Source organism: Petromyzon marinus, chromosome 55 (genome assembly GCF_048934315.1).
Source record: "Petromyzon marinus isolate PM22_M1 ecotype Great Lakes invasive population chromosome 55, UKy_Petmar_22M1.pri1.0, whole genome shotgun sequence".
Taxonomy (NCBI): domain Eukaryota; kingdom Metazoa; phylum Chordata; class Hyperoartia; order Petromyzontiformes; family Petromyzontidae; genus Petromyzon; species Petromyzon marinus.
The window spans coordinates 13,750,339-13,768,608 of NC_133721.1; the positions used below are offsets into that span (position 1 = coordinate 13,750,339).

The 18,270-nt window shown below is 53.1% G+C and overlaps 1 protein-coding gene across 7 annotated transcripts in view; it reads left to right on the forward strand.

The window, feature by feature from the left end:
• The window catches only part of LOC116954547 (diacylglycerol kinase delta-like), a 118,830-nt gene that overhangs the window by 82,107 nt on the left and 18,453 nt on the right, over window positions 1-18,270 (forward strand). For all 7 annotated transcript variants that reach the window (XR_012929661.1, XM_076052392.1, XM_076052390.1 and 4 more), the window contains 12 exons: window positions 199-361; window positions 1,765-1,873; window positions 2,483-2,622; window positions 3,191-3,329; window positions 3,850-4,041; window positions 4,228-4,624; window positions 6,143-6,397; window positions 9,358-9,495; window positions 10,255-10,378; window positions 10,848-10,958; window positions 12,951-13,047; window positions 13,798-13,905. Coding sequence is in view for 6 of the 7 variants with exons in the window: in XM_076052392.1 (XP_075908507.1) it covers window positions 199-361; window positions 1,765-1,873; window positions 2,483-2,622; window positions 3,191-3,329; window positions 3,850-4,041; window positions 4,228-4,624; window positions 6,143-6,397; window positions 9,358-9,495; window positions 10,255-10,378; window positions 10,848-10,958; window positions 12,951-13,047; window positions 13,798-13,905 (1,973 nt within the window). In the remaining variant the exon portion in view is untranslated. The remainder of the gene's footprint in view (window positions 1-198; window positions 362-1,764; window positions 1,874-2,482; window positions 2,623-3,190; window positions 3,330-3,849; window positions 4,042-4,227; window positions 4,625-6,142; window positions 6,398-9,357; window positions 9,496-10,254; window positions 10,379-10,847; window positions 10,959-12,950; window positions 13,048-13,797; window positions 13,906-18,270) is intronic.

The window sequence follows — 18,270 nt, forward strand, 5'->3', positions numbered from 1 at the left end:
ACATCACGACCTCCTGTATACCAGGCGAGGTAGTTAACATCTCATAGTCAACGCAGTGATGATGATCAGAGAGAGACACGCAAACTCCAAATATACAGCAGCAGGCATGGTCAGGGTCAGGATCGAACATTACGACCTCCTGTATACCAGGTGAGGTAGTTAACATCTCGGTGTGCCGGGGGGGGGGGGGGGGCGCAGGCTTCTGGAAGGCCACGTGCCCGCCGTCCGTGACGAGCCCGCTCCTCGTGTTCGTCAACTCCAAGAGCGGCGACAACCAGGGGGTCAAGTTCCTGCGCAGGTTCAAGCAGCTGCTGAACCCGGCGCAGGTCTTCGACCTCATGAACGGGGGACCGCACCTGGGGTGAGCGACGGCCGCGGCGACGCGCCGTGAACGCTCGGCTCATTGACCCCCCCCCACCATCATCCATACAGCAGCAGCGCATCACAGGACCGTCTGTTTGTGTCGGATGTATCGTTTGTGTCTGTCGGATGTATCGTCTGTGCTTACGGGATGTGTCGCCTAGATGTATCGTCTGCGTCGGATGTACGTATCAGATCGATGGAACGTATCTATCGGATGTGTTGTCTGCACGTACCAGATGCATCGTCTGTAAAGTATGTATCATCTGCATTCTATCCGCTGTATCGTCTGTATGCATCAACCGTATCATCTGTGTGTGTCGTATGTACGTTAATATGTACGTTGAACTTCTTTCACACCGTACGTAGCCAACCGTGCTAACCGGAGGCGCGGGTTCATCTGTCTGTATCATCTCTATGTATCAGACTTCCTTAAAATTGTATCGATGCACGTTCCAAATTTAATAATGAACGAGTGAAGCACATATCAGGGTTGTTGAACGGTTACCGATTAGCACGGTTGGCTGTGTGCCGTGTGAAAGAAGCTCAACATGCATACATCCGGCAAACCGGTAAGCCGGTGACCGATTTCACAATGGATTACCGCTTCCGAAAATCATGAACCGGAAACGGATTCCAGTGTGAACCCTCGTGAAGGACGGCATTGATGGGTGCGCTTCACGGACGTACGATCGGCACGGCGCGCTGAGTCGCAGCCCTGCAGCAATCGCCGGCCAACGTCGCTGCAGGTGGAAGTCAGATGGGGGGGGGAGGGGGCTCTAGCGGCTACTTCGTCTTCTCTTCTATGCACGCCAGGCTTGTTAGTGGAGGTGCGCATCTGGGTAGACAGAGGCGGTGCGGGCGGCCGGGTATGGGTTTGTGAAACTTGTAACAATCCGTTACACCACCGTGGCAGCTCCCTGATTCTGGCTGTCGTCTGATGAGGCTGGTTGTTGTTGTTGTTGTTGTTTTTGTCGTTGTTGTTGTTGTCGTTGTAATCACGAGCGAAACGTCACGGAACTCGAATTGTAAATGTTGTGTGTTTTCTCTCGAACACAACGATGTGCTGAACTCGTTAGAAATTGACACGTTCTGTTTACGTGACAAACCTTACGAATTGGCTGCGTCGGGTGGTGACGGTTTTAACGACACATTTACACTTATGAGATCTAACCTAAAACAACCTTTATTGTGGATAATTGGTCGTTGAAGGCCTGCTACGTGTTAAACTGAGCTCCCTGATTGTAACGTGTTGTTCCTATAACGCTGCAAAAAGACAGGGCACAGAGAGCGCTGCGATTCCACGCGCGGTCCGGGGGAAGTAGAGGGTTGAGCCGCCCTGGCCCCGACTCGCACCCTAAACCCTTCCTCCCTGGCCGGTCGGCCGCCCACTCTGCGCTTCAGGCTGCGTCTGTTCCACAAGTTCGACACGTTCCGGATCCTGGTATGCGGCGGCGATGGGAGCGTGGGCTGGGTGCTGTCCGACATCGATCAGCTGAGCTTGCACAAGCAGGTGAGCAACCAGTCTCTCCCTCCCTCCCACCCCTCCCTCCCTCCCTCCCTCCCTCCCTCCCTCCCTCCCTCCCTCCCTCCCTCCCTCCCTCCCTCCCTCCCTCCCACCCCTCCCTTCCTTTCTTCCCTCTCATCCCTTCCTTACCTTCTTCCCTTCTATCCCTCCAAACCTGTCTCCCTCCCATCCCTCCTACCCGTCCTTCTCTCTCCTCCCTCCCATCCCATCGCTCCGTCCCTACTAATAGCCAGTCACTACGCCTCCTCTCCCCATAGCTGTTCCTCGACATCCCGGAGGCCACACGGCCTTCTGGGAGGGAGTTATTTCAGAAGCGTTGGTTCAGCACAAGCAAACTCTGGCTCGGTTTCAGCATTCAGCATCTCATCAGCAGTCAGGCTTTGCTTAAACTAATGCCAGTGAACTGCCGGTTGAATGTCAGTTTTTATTTTTATTTTAAACGTGCAGCGGGACGTAAAGCATTGTACAAATCTTGCTTGACGTTTCAGTATACTAGTTTTGCTGAAAAAAATCAATCAATAAATCAACAGCACTTGCCCCAACAGTCTGTTAAAGGCGATAGGGGGAATCTTTTTTTTGTCTTTGTCTTTGCAGTGTCAGATGGGGGTCCTGCCCCTGGGCACGGGCAATGACCTCGCGCGCGTCCTGGGTTGGGGTCACTCGTGCGACGATGACGCCACCCTCCCGCAGATCCTGGAGAAGCTCGAGCGTGCCGGCGTAAAGATGCTGGACAGGTGAGGCGGCTCTCCGCCGAGGTCAGAGGTCAGGGGTCAGATGTCAGGGGTCGGAGGTCGTCAGAGCGCTGAGCCGGGAACCTTCGTCCCGTCGGTGGAGAGATGCAATCCGCTTCATTGTGAACTGGTGGTATGAGCTGCCTTTGAATTAGATTGGTTGCCAGGTGTTCTTGGTCTCATCCCAGTCACCAATAAATACATGTTATGATAAAAAAAAAGATGCTTTAAGTTTTTGGCTTTTTGCGCTTAATTTGTCTCAATTACAGCTCTCAGAATTAAAATATCGGTTTGGTTGTCATGTAACGTGTCTGTGTGTCTTCCTGCATTTCCCTGTGTTAATGTTTGTCCCGATATCTCCGTCTCCCTGAATCTGTGCATCTCTCCCTGCATCTCAATGTGTTCATTTGGCTACTTCTGTCCACGCATCTCTCTGTGTCTATGTACCTCCCTGTATTTCTGTCTCCGTGCATCTCCCTGTCTCCTCACGCGTCTCCCCCCCGCGTCTCCCCCCGCGTCTCCCCCCGCGTCTCCCCCCGCGTCTCCCGGGCACGGTGTGTCCGCCCGCCAGGTGGGCGATCATGTCGTACGAGGTGAACGTGCCGCCCCGGCACTCGCAGCCCGTGCCGGGAGAGGAGAGGTCCTGCGACGGCGAGGCGGACGGGCGAGCGGGCGCGGCCGAGGAGGGCGGCAGAGAAGGCGGCGGGCAGGTGAGAGAGAGAGCGAGAGAGAGAGAGGGAGAGCGAGAGAGAGAGCGAGAGAGAGAGCGAGAGAGAGAGCGAGAGAGCGAGAGAGAGAGAGAGCGAGAGAGAGAGCGGGGCGCCCTGTGCCGGTCCGGCACTCGGAGAGGGGCGCGACCAAACCCACCCCCGCCGCTCCCGCCGGCGTGGCGGCGTTCGCTCGCACGGCCGCCGTGGGCCACGAGCGCCGCGGGCGTGGGGCGGCCCTCGGCCCGCGGTGGGGTCGACCGCGACGTCGAATCCGCCCCTCCGGGTTTTCTCGTCTCAACGCGAGGCGCTCGCTCGGCTGCGGACGGCGGGACCCGCCGCTCGAGAGCGGCCGGCGAGCGAAAGTCTGTGGCCGGGCTGTCCGCCCCCTCCCCCGCCCCCCTCCCCCGCCCCCCTCCCCCGCCCCCCTCCCCCGCCCCCCTCCCCCGCCCCCCTCCCCCCCACCATGTTGAGCCTCCCAGAAAAAAATGCTGTTGCCGTTTGGCGCGCGGGGCGCGGGCAGGCGGAGATGGCGGCTTACGAGGGCTCCGTGGCGGCTCACCTCACGCGCATCCTCAACTCGGAGCGGCACTCGGTGGTGATCGCGTCCGCCCGCGTGCTCTGCGAGACGGTGAAGGGCTTCGTGGCGCGCGTGGGCAGCGCCTACGAGAGGGCCGGGGAGAACCCCCGGGAGTCGGACGCCATGGCCCACAAGGTGAGGCCGTCCGCGAACGACCCTCCCGCCGACGACACTCGTCGTGATTCGCGGTCGGTCCCCTCGGGCTAGGCCGGCCCGAAACGACGCGGCCGCGTTCGCGTCGCGAGGGACCCCCCTCCGGACGTAGCCGAGCTGTAAATGCACGCCGCTGATTCGAGGGCGCCGTTTCGTTCCCGCCCGCAGTGCGCCGCGCTGAACGAGAAGCTCGACTCCCTCCTGACGGCGCTCAACGACGAAGCGCGGGCGGCGGCGGCGGCGGCGGCGGCGGCGCCGGGCAGCACCGGCACCCCCCCCATCGCCGAGGAGGAGGAGACCGAACCGGAGGAGGAGGACGATGACGGCGAAGAGGTGGCGGTGGAGGAGGAGCTGGAGAAGGGATCGCGGGAGGGGGCCGGGAGAGAGACGTGCGCGGGGAGGCACAGGGAGGCGCCGCTGAGGAGGAGGCCACGACCTCCTCCTCCTCTTCCTGCACTGGCGACGGCGGCGGAGACGCAGCTGTTCCTGCCGCGCGAGCACCTCATGTCGCGAGCCAACAGCCTGAAGAAGGCCGTGCGGCAGATCATCGAGCAGGCCGAGAGAGGTAGGGCGCTACGATGGCTCGCCGCGGCGGTCGCACGGTTGGCCAGGTCAGCCGGGGTGTGGCCAGGCTCGTGACATCCCGAAAGCCAACCGTGTTAATCGGAGGTGCGGGGGAAGGACAACAAACTAAACACTAAAAGCAGTTCTAAAGAAATGAGTTTTCAATCTTGATGATGTAAAACTGCATAGCTCCCAGTGGCTTCCTCATATTAGAAGAAAGCACGTTCCAGATGGCCGCAGAAGCGCATCTGAATGCGCGCGATGCGAGCCACGAGCCGCCGCTGCTACTGCTGCTGCTGCTGCGAGGATGAGTGATTGATGGTTTACACTCCTTGACGAGGTCAGCGAGGTGTCGTGTTGTGGCGAGCACTTTGTGTGTGTAATGAGTGCGACGTCATAACAACGGATTCGTTTGGCAAACGGACTCCAATGCAGCTCGGCGAGTGATGGACGGACGTGGGTTGAGGCCTGGGTGGTGCTGGACGGGCGACCGACGTGAACAGCGTGGGATTGCGAGAGGCCGCTGTGGGGGCCACATTGCGGGCAGCGGGAGGGCGGTGCAGCCAACTGCGTTGGCAGCGGTGAAAGATGCACAAATTAAAACAAAAACATCTATAAATCTCAACACATTCGTCAACAACATTGTGGCTTTAAATGGGAAAATATATATAATAGGCGACGTTTCAGCCAACAACCCTTCTTCATGGCACACGATAATCCTCTATTAATGGAGCCCATATTCCTAAAATGGTATGCATGCGCAGGTGTTCACACGATGGATGTGTTGCATGCCAAATGATGTCGCTATTGTTCGGCATCGTTTACGCGGCCAGCTGCAGCCAGTGCATGAAGACGCGCCAGTGTGGGACAGCTCAGCATGGGGGGCTGAGCCTGCAAGAGTGTCATGATGGGTATAACCACGATGAGTGTGTGTACATTTCACAATTCTGGCTGTCGCCTGATGAAGCTAGTTGTAATTACTGGCGAAACGTCGTAGCTCAGATTGTAAATGTTGTGGCTTGGCTCTCCAACACACCGGTTAGTGCTGTACTCGTGACGAATTGTCACGTTCTGTTTACGTGGCAACCCTCACTAGTTGGCTGTGTCGGGTGGTGGCGGGTTTTAACGACACATTTATATATTTACACGATCTATTATGGATATTATGCGTGTGTGTACGTTGAACTTCTTTCACACCATACGTAGCCAACCCTGATAATCGGAGGTGCCGGCGGAAGGACAGCAAACAACTAAACACAACAATGCGTGAAGGTTGCTATGGACTGCTCTGCAGAAGGCAGTACAAGGGCAATCCATTGTTGCGCCGTACTTCTATGCTCCCGGATCTTTTACGCTGCACTTTTCCCAACCCGTGCTGACCAGCGTGGGGAAGTACGGTCAACCCCCCCCCCCCACGACCCGCACGGCATGGGGGGGGGGGGGGTTGGCAGGAGCGGACGCGGCGTTGATCCACGATCCTGCGCGGCTTTGTTTTTGTTGTGCGCGTCCGCTCTCTCAGCCGTGGACGAACAGAATGCGCAGACGAGCACCTGCAGGAGGGAGCCGGAGGAGGTGCAGGAAGAGGTGCAGGAGGAGGTGCAGGAGGAGGTGCAGGAGGAGGTGGAGGAGGCGGCGGGCATAGCTGAGGCTCCGCATGCCGGGGGGACGGAGCCCACCGGTGGCCACGCTCACAGCGGTGACGAAGACTCCTCCCCCCGATCCTCGCCCCGATCCTCCCCACGATCCTCGTTCGGATCTCGTCTCAGCAACCGAGGTGAGGCTGACGCGGGGGGCCTTTGAGGGCATGGCCTATGAGTAGTGGACATGGTCTATGGATAGTGGACATGGTCTATGAGTAGTGGACATGGTCTATGGGTAGTGGACATGGTCTATGAGTAGTGGACATGGTCTATGAGTAGTGGACATGGTCTATGGGTAGTGGACATGGTCTATGAGTAGTGGACATGGTCTATGAGTAGTGGACATGGTCTATGGGTAGTGGACATGGTCTATGAGTAGTGGACATGGTCTATGAGTAGTAGACATGGCCTATGGGTAGTGGACATGGTCTATGAGTAGTGGACATGGTCTATGAGTAGTAGACATGGCCTATGGGTAGTGGACATGGTCTATGAGTAGTGGACATGGTCTATGGGTAGTGGACATGGTCTATGGGTAGTGGACATGGTCTATGAGTAGTGGACATGGTCTATGAGTAGTAGACATGGCCTATGGGTAGTGGACATGGTCTATGAGTAGTAGACATGGCCTATGGGTAGTGGACATGGTCTATGAGTAGTGGACATGGTCTATGGGTAGTGGACATGGTCTATGGGTAGTGGACATGGTCTATGAGTAGTAGACATGGCCTATGGGTAGTGGACATGGTCTATGAGTAGTGGACATGGTCTATGGGTAGTGGACATGGCCTATGAGTAGTAGACATGGCCTATGGGTAGTGGACATGGTCTATGGGTAGTGGACATGGTCTATGGGTAGTAGACATGGTCTTTGGGTAGTGGACATGGTCTATGAGTAGTAGACATGGCCTATGGGTAGTGGACATGGTCTATGAGTAGTAGACATGGCCTATGGGTAGTGGACATGGTCTATGAGTAGTGGACATGATCTATGGGTAGTGGACATGGTCTATGGGAAGTGGACATGGTCTATGAGTAGTAGACATGGCCTATGGGTAGTGGACATGGTCTATGAGTAGTGGACATGGTCTATGGGTATTGGACATGGTCTATGAGTAGTGGACATGGTCTATGAGTAGTGGACATGGCCTATGAGTAGTAGACATGGTCTATGGGTAGTGGACATGGTCTATGGGTAGTGGACATGGTCTATGGGTAGTGGACATGGTCTATGAGTAGTGGACATGGCCTATGAGTAATGGACATGGCCTATGAGTAGTGGACATGGTCTATGGGTAGTGGACATGGTCTATGAGTAGTGGAATTGGTCTATGAGTAGTGGACATGGTCTATGAGTAGTGCACATGGTCTATGGGTAGTGGACATGGCCTATGAGTAGTGGACATGGTCTATGGGTAGTGGACATGGTCTACGAGTAGTGGACATGGTCTACGGGTAGTGGACATGGTCTATGGGTAGTGGACATGGTCTATGAGTAGTGGACATGGTCTATGGGTAGTGGACATGGTCTACGGGTAGTGGACATGGTCTATGAGTAGTGGACATGGTCTCTGGGTAGTGGATATGGTCTATGAGTAGTGAACATGGTCTATGAGTAGTGGACATGGTCTACGAGTAGTGGACATGGTCTATGAGTAGTGGACATGGTCTACGAGTAGTGGACATGGTCTATGAGTAGTGGACATGGTCTATGAGTAGTGGACATGGCCTATGAGTAGTGGACATGGTCTATGAGTAGTGGACATGGCCTATGAGTAGTGGACATGGTCTATGAGTAGTGGACATGGTCTATGGGTAGTGGACATGGTCTATGAGTAGTGGACATGGTCTATGAGTAGTGGACATGGTCTATGAGTAGTGGACATGGCCTATGAGTAGTAGACATGGCCTATGGGTAGTGGACATGGTCTATGGGTAGTGGACATGGTCTATGGGTAGTGGACATGGTCTATGAGTAGTGGACATGGCCTATGAGTAATGGACATGGCCTATGAGTAGTGGACATGGTCTATGGGTAGTGGACATGGTCTTTGGGTAGTGGACATGGTCTATGGGTAGTGGACATGGCCTATGGGTAGTGGACATGGTCTATGAGTAGTGGACATGGCCTATGAGTAGTGGACATGGTCTATGGGTAGTGGACATGGTCAATGAGTAGTGGACATGGCCTATGAGTAGTGGACATGGCCTATGGGTAGTGGACATGGTCTATGAGTAGTGGACATGGTCTATGAGTAGTGGACATGGTCTATGGGTAGTGGACATGGTCTATGAGTAGTGGACATGGCCTATCGGTAGTGGACATGGTGTATGGGTAGTGGACATGGTCTATGGGTAGTGGACATGGCCTATGAGTAGTGGACATGGTCTATGAGTAGTGGACATGGTCTATGAGTAGTGGACATGGTCTATGAGTAGTAGACATGGTCTATGGGTAGTGGACATGGTCTATGGGTAGTGGACATGGTCTATGAGTAGTGGACATGGCCTATGGGTAGTGGACATGGTCTATGAGTAGTGGACATGGTCTATGAGTAGTGGACATGGTCTATGAGTAGTGCACATGGTCTATGGGTAGTGGACATGGCCTATGAGTAGTGGACATGGTCTATGGGTAGTGGACATGGTCTACGAGTAGTGGACATGGTCTACGGGTAGTGGACATGGTCTATGGGTAGTGGACATGGTCTATGAGTAGTGGACATGGTCTATGGGTAGTGGACATGGTCTACGGGTAGTGGACATGGTCTATGAGTAGTGGACATGGTCTCTGGGTAGTGGATATGGTCTATGAGTAGTGAACATGGTCTATGAGTAGTGGACATGGTCTACAAGTAGTGGACATGGTCTACGGGTAGTGGACATGGTCTACGAGTAGTGGACATGGTCTATGAGTAGTGGACATGGTCTATGAGTAGTGGACATGGCCTATGAGTAGTGGACATGGTCTATGAGTAGTGGACATGGCCTATGAGTAGTGGACATGGTCTATGAGTAGTGGACATGGCCTATGAGTAGTGGAACGCCGTGTGGCAACCGCAGCTCAGCCGCCGTGCCGCCGTGCCGGGTGCAGGCGACGTTCTGACGGCGCCGATGGAGCGGCGCATCAGCAAGACGAGCGCATTCCTGGGGGGCTCGCTGCCCACCACGGCCGGGCCCGGCTCCGGCAAGGAGAACCTGCCCATGCTCAACATGCGCATCCTCTACCCCAGTACGTGCCGAGTGGGGGGGGGGGGGGGGGGGGCAGTCGGGCGACGTGGGCACGTTCAAAGGGGGGGCGCCGGATAAGAGTCGGGGCTAGGAGGCAGTGAGGGTTGGGTGGATCTCCGGACGAATGACAAGAATGTAGAACTGTGCAGCAATGTACGTATGTTGAGCTTCTTTCGCACCGTACGTAGCCAATCGTGCTAATCAGAGGTGTGGGGGAAGGACAACAAACTTGACACAAAAATCAGTTCTAAAGAAATTCGTTTTCTATCTAGATCGTTTAAAAGTGCATAGCTCCAGTGGCTTCCTAATACCGGAAGGAAGAACGTTCCAGACGGCCGCATTACAGAAATATATAACTGTACAGCGTTGTGTCGACTGATGTCGTCTGTCCCTTCTGGTACGGAATTGAGTGTTGCTCCCTCGCAGGGGTCGGTTTTTTCCAAGTTCTCCGGTTTCCTCCCGCGTGTATAAACACTCACGAGTTGGCTGAAAACATTTTTATATAAAGAATGTAGAGCTGTTGTTGGTGCCGGTTCACCACTCGGAAATCTTCTTCGTGCCTCGGCAATTGTTTGCACGAATGAGGGCTAGATAAAACAAATCATTTTTTATTAATCTTACCTGGCGGCAGAACGGGTCCAATATCGCCGCTTTTGTAATGGCGCCGGTCGGGACCCTTCTGACAAAGAGCCTTGAGAGGGCCCCGGGGGGTAACGAAGGGCCCCGGGGGGTGACGAAGGGCCCTGTGGTGGCGCTGCAGGTCTGCGAGCGGGCCTGGCCGCGTCGGTCGCCGGGAGCTGCATCATCAGCAAGATGCTGCTCACCAATGCGGACACCCTGGGGGCCTGCGCCACGCCTCTCATGGACCCCGACCCGGACTCACTGTGAGTGCCCCCCCCAGCCCACCACCCCACCTCCCACTCACCTGCTCACTCACTCACTCACCCGCTCTCCCGCTCACTCACCCGCTCACTCACCCACTCACCCGCTCACTCACCCACTCACCCGCTCACTCACCCGCTCTCCTGCTCGCCCGCTCACTCACTCGCTCGCCCACTCACTCACTCACTCACCTGCTCACTCACCGGCTTGCCCGCTCACTCACCTACTCTCCCGCTCTCCTGTTGATCCGCCCGCCCGCTCACTAATCCGCTCTCCCGCTCACCCGCTTTCTTCCCCATTCATCCGCTGACCCGCTCACTCACCCACCCACCACCTCATTCACCCACTCACTCATCCACTCATTCACCCACTAACTCACCCACCCATTCACCCACTCACTCACCCACTCGCCTCCAGCCATCCCACTCGCCCGAGACGTGACCTTTTCCTGGGCTGTGTGTTTCTTGGCAGCGAGGGCTTCATGGAGAAGTGCGTGATGAACAACTATTTCGGGATCGGCCTTGATGCCAAGATTTCTCTGGACTTCAACAACAAGCGGGAGGAGCACCCAGAGAAATGCCGGCATGGGAACGCACGCACAGTCACAACATAACACCGCAAACACAAAGATCCCCAGTATAGCCTTCAACAGGCCTCAGGGGCAAGTGCTGTTAGCGAGCAGCAGCACTACACACACGCATGCACGCACCATCTGTACCACTCATATACAGTGTACGACACACGTACACTAATCAAGACAAAGGTCCCCCGTATTGCCACTTACAGACTGTTGGGGCAAGTGCTGTTAGCGACCACCTATGAAGGCTGGCACGGCTCACGAGAGGGTGGGTGGCTAACACTACGTCCGGCCACCTTTGTCTCACTAGTGGTGAAATGTACGCACCGCACCAGGTACTCATTTGAGGCTGAGTCGACCTAAAGTAGGCCCAGGACCGGTTCAGATATTCGCCACTGTTTTTGGCCATGGGCGGGAATCGAACTCGGCTTGTCGGGTTCGAAGTGCAGTGTGCTAACCACGACATTACTCTACCACCAACACGTAGAGAAAACAAATCCATGGGACATTTTTGCCAATTACCAAAATGATGAAAGAATAACAATAGGCTTGATCATTTCTGGTAATAAAACAGGAAGTGTTCAGATGTTCAGACACCACATCGATACTCTTTCTCAAGGCATAACGTCTGCATTAACCATGCACAGTACTTGTGGCAAAAACATGCAAACAAACACGTGGCTCTGATAACATTAATTAATAATAGGGTTTTTCCCCTTTTTTCTGCCAACAAAACTGAAACCTTTTTACAAGGATTCATGAGTGGCTCAAGAAGAAGCACATTAAGGTCCTGGAGTGGCCTAGCCAGTTTCCCGACCTTAATCCCATAGAAAATCTGTGGAGGGAGCTGAAGGTTCACGTTGCCAAACGTCAGCCTCGAAACCTTAATGACTTGGAGAAGATCTGCAAAGAGGAGTGGGACAAAATCCCTCCTGAGATGTGTGCAAACCTGGTGGCCAACTACAAGCAACGTCTGACCTCTGTGATTGCCAACAAGAGTTTTGCCACCAAGTACTAAGTCATGTTTTGCAGCGGGGTCAAATACTTATTTCCCTCATTAAAATGCAAATCAATTTATAACATTTTTGACATGCGATTTTCTGGATTTTGTTGTTGTTATTCTGTCTCTCACTGTCCAAATAAACCTACCATTACAATTATAGACTGATAATTTCTTTGTCAGTGGGCAAACGTACAAATCAGCAGGGGATCAAATACTTTTTTCCATCACTGTTTCACACTTGCCCAGCAGCCCGTTAAGAGACCATGCACGACGCCTGTACAACTTTACAAGCGGGCGGAACGTTCGCGGCTCGTGTTCGGACGTTTGCGGTTGGAATCGCGCGGTGCACCCTGGTTAATATCGCAAGCGTGTTCAAAAGTTAAAACAATAACATACCGCGCGCCGTCCCCCGCACAGCGGCCGTTGGAGATGGCCCGTGACGTCATTCTAAAAGGGAGCTAGCCCACCGGGTGCCGGCATCACGGTCCACATTTGGCCAATTTGAACAATTCATCACGAATAATTGAATTGGGAAAAACAACCTTCATTCGTGTGTGAAACTTCATCCTCGCAGCAGCAGCAGTAGCTTTCGGCTCAGCCATCGAACAAAGACGGTGGTCACCGCATCACGCGGCGCTTTCAGATGCGCTTCTGCGGCCGTCCGGAACACTTTTCCGATATTAGGAAGCCACTGGGGGCTACCCACTTTGACATCATCTAGATTGACAAACTAATTTCTTTAGAACTGCTTCTTGTGTTTAGTCTGTTGTCCTTGCCTCCCGCGCGCCTCCAATTAGCACGGTTGGCTACGTACTGTGCGACAGAAGTTCAACGTACAAATTTACAAACACAGCGACAGCCTTGCGTTCGCTAAGCTTTGCGCGAATGCCCGATGTGCTCGCCATTTAAACTTGAGACGCCGCAAGCTCCCCCGTGGGTCGTGTCCCGTACGTGTGCCGTGACGTGTCCCGTACGTGTGCCCTGCCCCGCTCAGGAGTCGAACCAAGAACATCATGTGGTACGGAGTGCTCGGAACCAAGGAGCTGCTGCAGCAGTCCTTCAAGAACCTGGACCAGCGCGTGCTCCTGGAGGTGAGGGATGGACACCCCCTCACAACAAAGACAAAGACACCATCCCCTACCACCGTATAGCCTTAACAGGCTGTTGGGGCAAGTGCTGTTAGCGAGCAGCACCTATGAAGGCCGGCAAGGCACACGAGGGGGTGGGTGGCCAGCACCACGCCCGGCCGCCTTTGTCTACCCAGTGGCGATGTTTACGCATCGCACCAGGTACTCATTTGAGGCTGAGTCAACCTAGGGGAGGCCCAGGACCAGTTCAGATAATGGTCGCTGGTGTTGGGCGTGAGCGGGAATTCGAACTCGGCTCGCCAGGTTCGTTAGTGCAACGCCTTAACCGCTGCACTCCCGCTCCCCTCTCCTCCTGCATTGTCACATGCAACAGAATGTTGGGCCAAGTGCTTTTAGCGAGCCTAACTCGAAATCGTCAAGTTCCAAGTTTAGTTCGTCTAACCGGTCGTGAGAACTCAACAGACCCGGATAGTCTTAGTTAGCAGCAGTGACCTGGGGAAGGACAACAAACTAAACACAAAAAAGCAGTTCTAAAGTAATGAGTTTTCAATCCAGATGATTTAAAAGTTGCGTGGCTCCCAGTGGCTTCCTAATATCGGAAGGAAGAACGTTCCAGACGGCCGTATAATTGCATCTGAGAGCGCTCGATGCGGTGACCATCCTTGTTCGATGGCCGAGCCATACCCGGCGCTCTGAGACGTATCGTTTAAGGGCGCCTGATGGATGTCACTTACCATTGTGTTTGTCGCGCAGTGTGACGGGCAGTACATCCCGCTGCCGAGTCTGCAGGGCATCGCGGTGCTCAACATACCGAGCTACGCGGGAGGAACAAACTTCTGGGGCGGGACCAAGGAGGACGAGGTTGGGAGACAGAGGCGCTCGCGGCGGTCGCGGAACACAGCGCCGCGCGGGCTCAAACAGCTCACACATACAGCCCTGATGAGTGCTGGGTGTAAGCGTGCGTGTGTGTTAAGTGCTGGGTGTAAGTGTGTGTTAAGTGCTGGGTGTAAGCGTGCGTGTGTGTTAAGTGCTGGGTGTAAGTGTGTGTTAAGTGCTGGGTGTAAGTGTGTGTTAAGTGCTGGGTGTAAGTGTGCGTGTGTGTTAAGTGCTGGGTGTAAGTGTGTGTTAAGTGCTGGGTGTAAGTGTGTGTTAAGTGCTGGGTGTAAGCGTGCGTGTGTGTTAAGTGCTGGGTGTAAGTGTGTGTGTGTTAAGTGTTGGGTGTAAGTGTGTGTTAAGTGCTGGGTGTAAGCGTGCGTGCGTGTGTGTTAAGTGCTGGGTGTAAGTGTGTGTTAAGTGCTGGGTGTAAGCCTGCGTGTGTGTTAAGTGCTGGGTGTAAGTGTGTGTTAAGTGCTGGATGTAAGCGTGCGTGCGTGTGTGTTAAGTGCTCAGTGTAAGTGTGTGTTAAGTGCTGGGTGTAAGCGTGCGTGTGTGTTAAGTGCTGGGTGTAAGTGTGCGTGTGTGTTAAGTGCTGGGTGTAAGTGTGCGTGTGTGATAAGTGCTGGGTGTTGTTGTATATATAGGTGTTATGAAAATTGATGAAAATAATGCAAATTAAATGAAATTTGAAATTTGCATAATTTATCCGAAATTACGTTAATTAGTGTAATTATGCACATAAATTATACTGATTCGAGAGATAATCGTATTAATTTATGCGAGTGGGCGTGGTTATGATAATGCAGGTCGTTATGGATTATCAGGTCGAGCCTCGGTGACGAGGATTGTGTTATGAATTGGAATAACGCAATTAATCGTATGCAGTGACGCAGGCGTTGTGAGCGTGAATGAGAGAGAGTCGATTCGACTCTGCTCTTTAATTCCGTATTATCGATAAGGATACGATTACTCTCGATTGAACATTATGAATTATGTGTGTTATGGATTATGTGTGGTGATAGTGTGCTTATGATAGGTCCCCAGGATTCAGATCTCATACGCAGAACAATATTATGCAGAATTTCAGGAAGAATCACACACAAACCTTCTGCTTTGATCAATTTTATTTTCTAGCTAACTTTAATTTTTGGATAATATGAAAACTCAATCTCGGGATGTTGGAATTTCAACAGCGTTAACATGATACCATCAACCTTATAATATGCAAACTCGTATTCTTGAATGATTACACAACACGACACTCGGTCTTTGATTCGTATCCAATCCTTAACACATTCTGATATGCGAAATTACTATGCTTGAAATCGTCAGCACAGTACCACGGCGATGTTCGTTCATTGATTCATCAACGATTATGCAATTAAAGCGTTCGACTGAAATAATTCTGATTGCCTCATCAACGTAACTCAATGAGTGGCGATGTTTTTCGTTATCAGCTAATAGTTGACGCAGTTATCATGAGTCTTGTATGTTTGATGGGAGGGTTGTTGATTTTTTGCATTGAGCAAACGCCTAGGTTGATTTCCTTGTCAAAAAAATGTTTGTTCGTTGTGTAGCGATGGGGGAGTGAGGGGGAGAGTGTGGGGAACATACGAACGACTGCCAGTTTCTGTCCACCGCTGGCTGGATGAGTCAGCACGACGCTCGCCGTCGTCGCGCCGATGGGTGTTGAGTGCGGGGCCACTTCCCTCTCAGCCCTGGTGACGCGAAGTTGCGCGCTGTAGCACGCTGGTGGCACGCTGTTGGCACGCGCTGGTGCTGGTGGCACGCTGGTGGCGCGCTGTTGGCACGCGCTGGTGCTGATGCTGGTGCTGATGGCACGCTGGTGGCGCGCGCTCCCTCTCCTTGAAGATGCGCGAACGCGCCCGTGCTGGTTCGCTGATAGCAGTTTCTCTCCACTGCTGGCTGAGCTGCTGCACGCTCTTGCTTGGCGTTGCTGGCCGCGCTCTTTCTCCTTGAAGATGCGCGAACGCGCCCGTGCTGGTTCGCTGACAGCAGTTTCTCTCCACTGCTGGCTGAGCTGTTTCACGCTCTTGCTTGGCGTTGCTGGCCGCGCTCTTTCTCCTTGACGATGCGCGAACGCGCCCGTGCTGATTCGCTGACGCAGTTTCCTCAACTGCTGGATGAGCTGCGCCGGTGCGCGCTCTTTCCGCTGCTGTAGTATCTGACGCTGCGCTCGCGGGCGACAGGTCAAGTTTTTCTTCTGCTGAGTGAGCCGAGTCGCACGCGCTCTCTTTGTTGAGGTTGTTGGCGGCTCTCTGACAGCAGGTTTCCTCCACTGCTGTATGACTCAAGTCGCACGCGCTTGGTCACTGGTTTGCTGAAGTTGTTGGCGGCTACTCGTGCTTTTCCGCTGCTGGTTGAGCCACGTTGCGCGTGCTTTCTTTGTGGAGATGCTCGAGCGCTCTCAGCACTGATTCGCTGATACTTTGTTGGCGGCTGGCCAAGCTTTTTCTTCAGTTGAGTGAGTTGAGTCGCACGTGCTCTCTCTGTTGAAGTGCGCGAACGCGCCCGTGCTGGTTCGCTGACAGCAGGTTTCCTCCACTGCTGTATGACTCACTTTTGTTGATACATCGCGACTCAGCGATCCTCGCTACTCAGCGAGGCTCGGAGCCAGCCGCTCCATGCGACTGCTCGTCCTGTGGACGTCTTGACTCGCTGATCTGTCTTGACTCTTGACTTAACTTCACTCTTTTTTTTTAAAATGCGGCTGACCGTTATATTCAAAGACAATTCTCTCTGCGCAGTGGAAAAGGGGGGGGGGCGGGGTCTGTGTGTGTGAGTTCGTGTGTGTGTACAGATGGCTCCTGCGATAACGATCTGTTTGCCCTGGCGTGAAATTCCTCTCTCGCGCTCTTCGGGAGAGACAAAGGTGGTCGGGGTTGCTTGGGATATTGTTTAAACTCTTTCGTAAGTTTGCCCGTTCGCCTCATTCCTTCTCGAAAACCTTTGATGTGACTCTGTATTTTGTCTCCAAGCTTTGTTTTAACAGTCAAAGTATTAAAGGTGAAAATCATTTGATAGCGAATTAATTATTGGATAATAATTCACTGATGTATCTGGTGGCCTGGTCTTAATTGGAGTGAGCGCGAGGACCGCTAACTTTAGCTTATTCTTGTTATTGCATTTTAAATTTTAACCGTTGTTTTTTAAAAAAAAAAATGGTTTAACCTGTGGGCGTCCTCATTTCTGGCTTGCGGGAGGGCTTCCCTCTGCTTGACCTCCCTTAGGGCACATCAAACTCTTGTTCATCTGGAGATCTTCGCAGATAGCTGCTAACATCCTCGCCTCGAGAGTTTTATTATTTCTTTATTTATTAATGGCCTGTTTATGACCGACATCTGGTTTTTCGTGTGCCTGGCTTACGGGTTTTATTGATTATTTTTTTCGTTTGTTAAAAAATAAATATTATATATAACGCAAATATTATTGTTAATATCATTTTTTGAAAAGGCTCATATACAACAGTGTAAGCGTGTGTGTGTGTTAAGTGCTGGGTGTAAGTGTGTGTTAAGTGCTGGGTGTAAGTGTGCGTGTGTGTTAAGTGCTGGGTGTAAGCGTGCGTGTGTGTTAAGTGCTGGGTTTAAGTGTGCGTGTGTGTTAAGTGCTGGGTGTAAGTGTGCGTGTGTGATAAGTGCTGGGTGTAAGTGTGCGTGTGTGTTAAGTGCTGGGTGTAAGCGTGCGTGTGTGTTAAGTGCTGGGTGTAAGTGTGCGTGTGTGTTAAGTGCTGGGTGTAAGTGTGCGTGTGTGTTAAGTGCTGGGTGTAAGCGTGCGTGTGTGTTAAGTGCTTGGTGTAAGCGTGCGTGTGTGTTAAGTGCTGGGTGTAAGCGTGCGTGTGTGATAAGTGCTGTGTGTAAGTGTGTGATAAGTGCTGGGTGTAATTGTGCGTGTGTGTTAAGTGCTGGCTGGGTGTAAGCGTGCGTGTGTGTTAAGTGCTGGGTGTAAGTGTGTGATAAGTGCTGGGTGTAATTGTGCGTGTGTGTTAAGTGCTGGCTGGGTGTAAGCGTGCGTGTGTGTTAAGTGCTGGGTGTAAGCGTGTGTTAAGTGCTGGGTGTAAACGTGCGTGTGTGTTAAGTGCTGGGTGTAAGTGTGCGTGTGTGTTAAGTGCTGGGTGTAAGCGTGCGTGTGTGTTAAGTGCTGGGTGTGCGTGTATGTTAAGTGCTTGGTGTAAGCGTGCACGTGTGTTAAGTGCTGGGTGTAAGCGTGCGTGTGTGTTAAGTGCTGGGTGTAAGCGTGTGTTAAGTGCTGGGTGTAAGCGTGCGTGTGTCTTAAGTGCTGGGTGTAAGCGTGTGTTAAGTGCTGGGTGTAAGCGTGTGTTAAGTGCTGGGT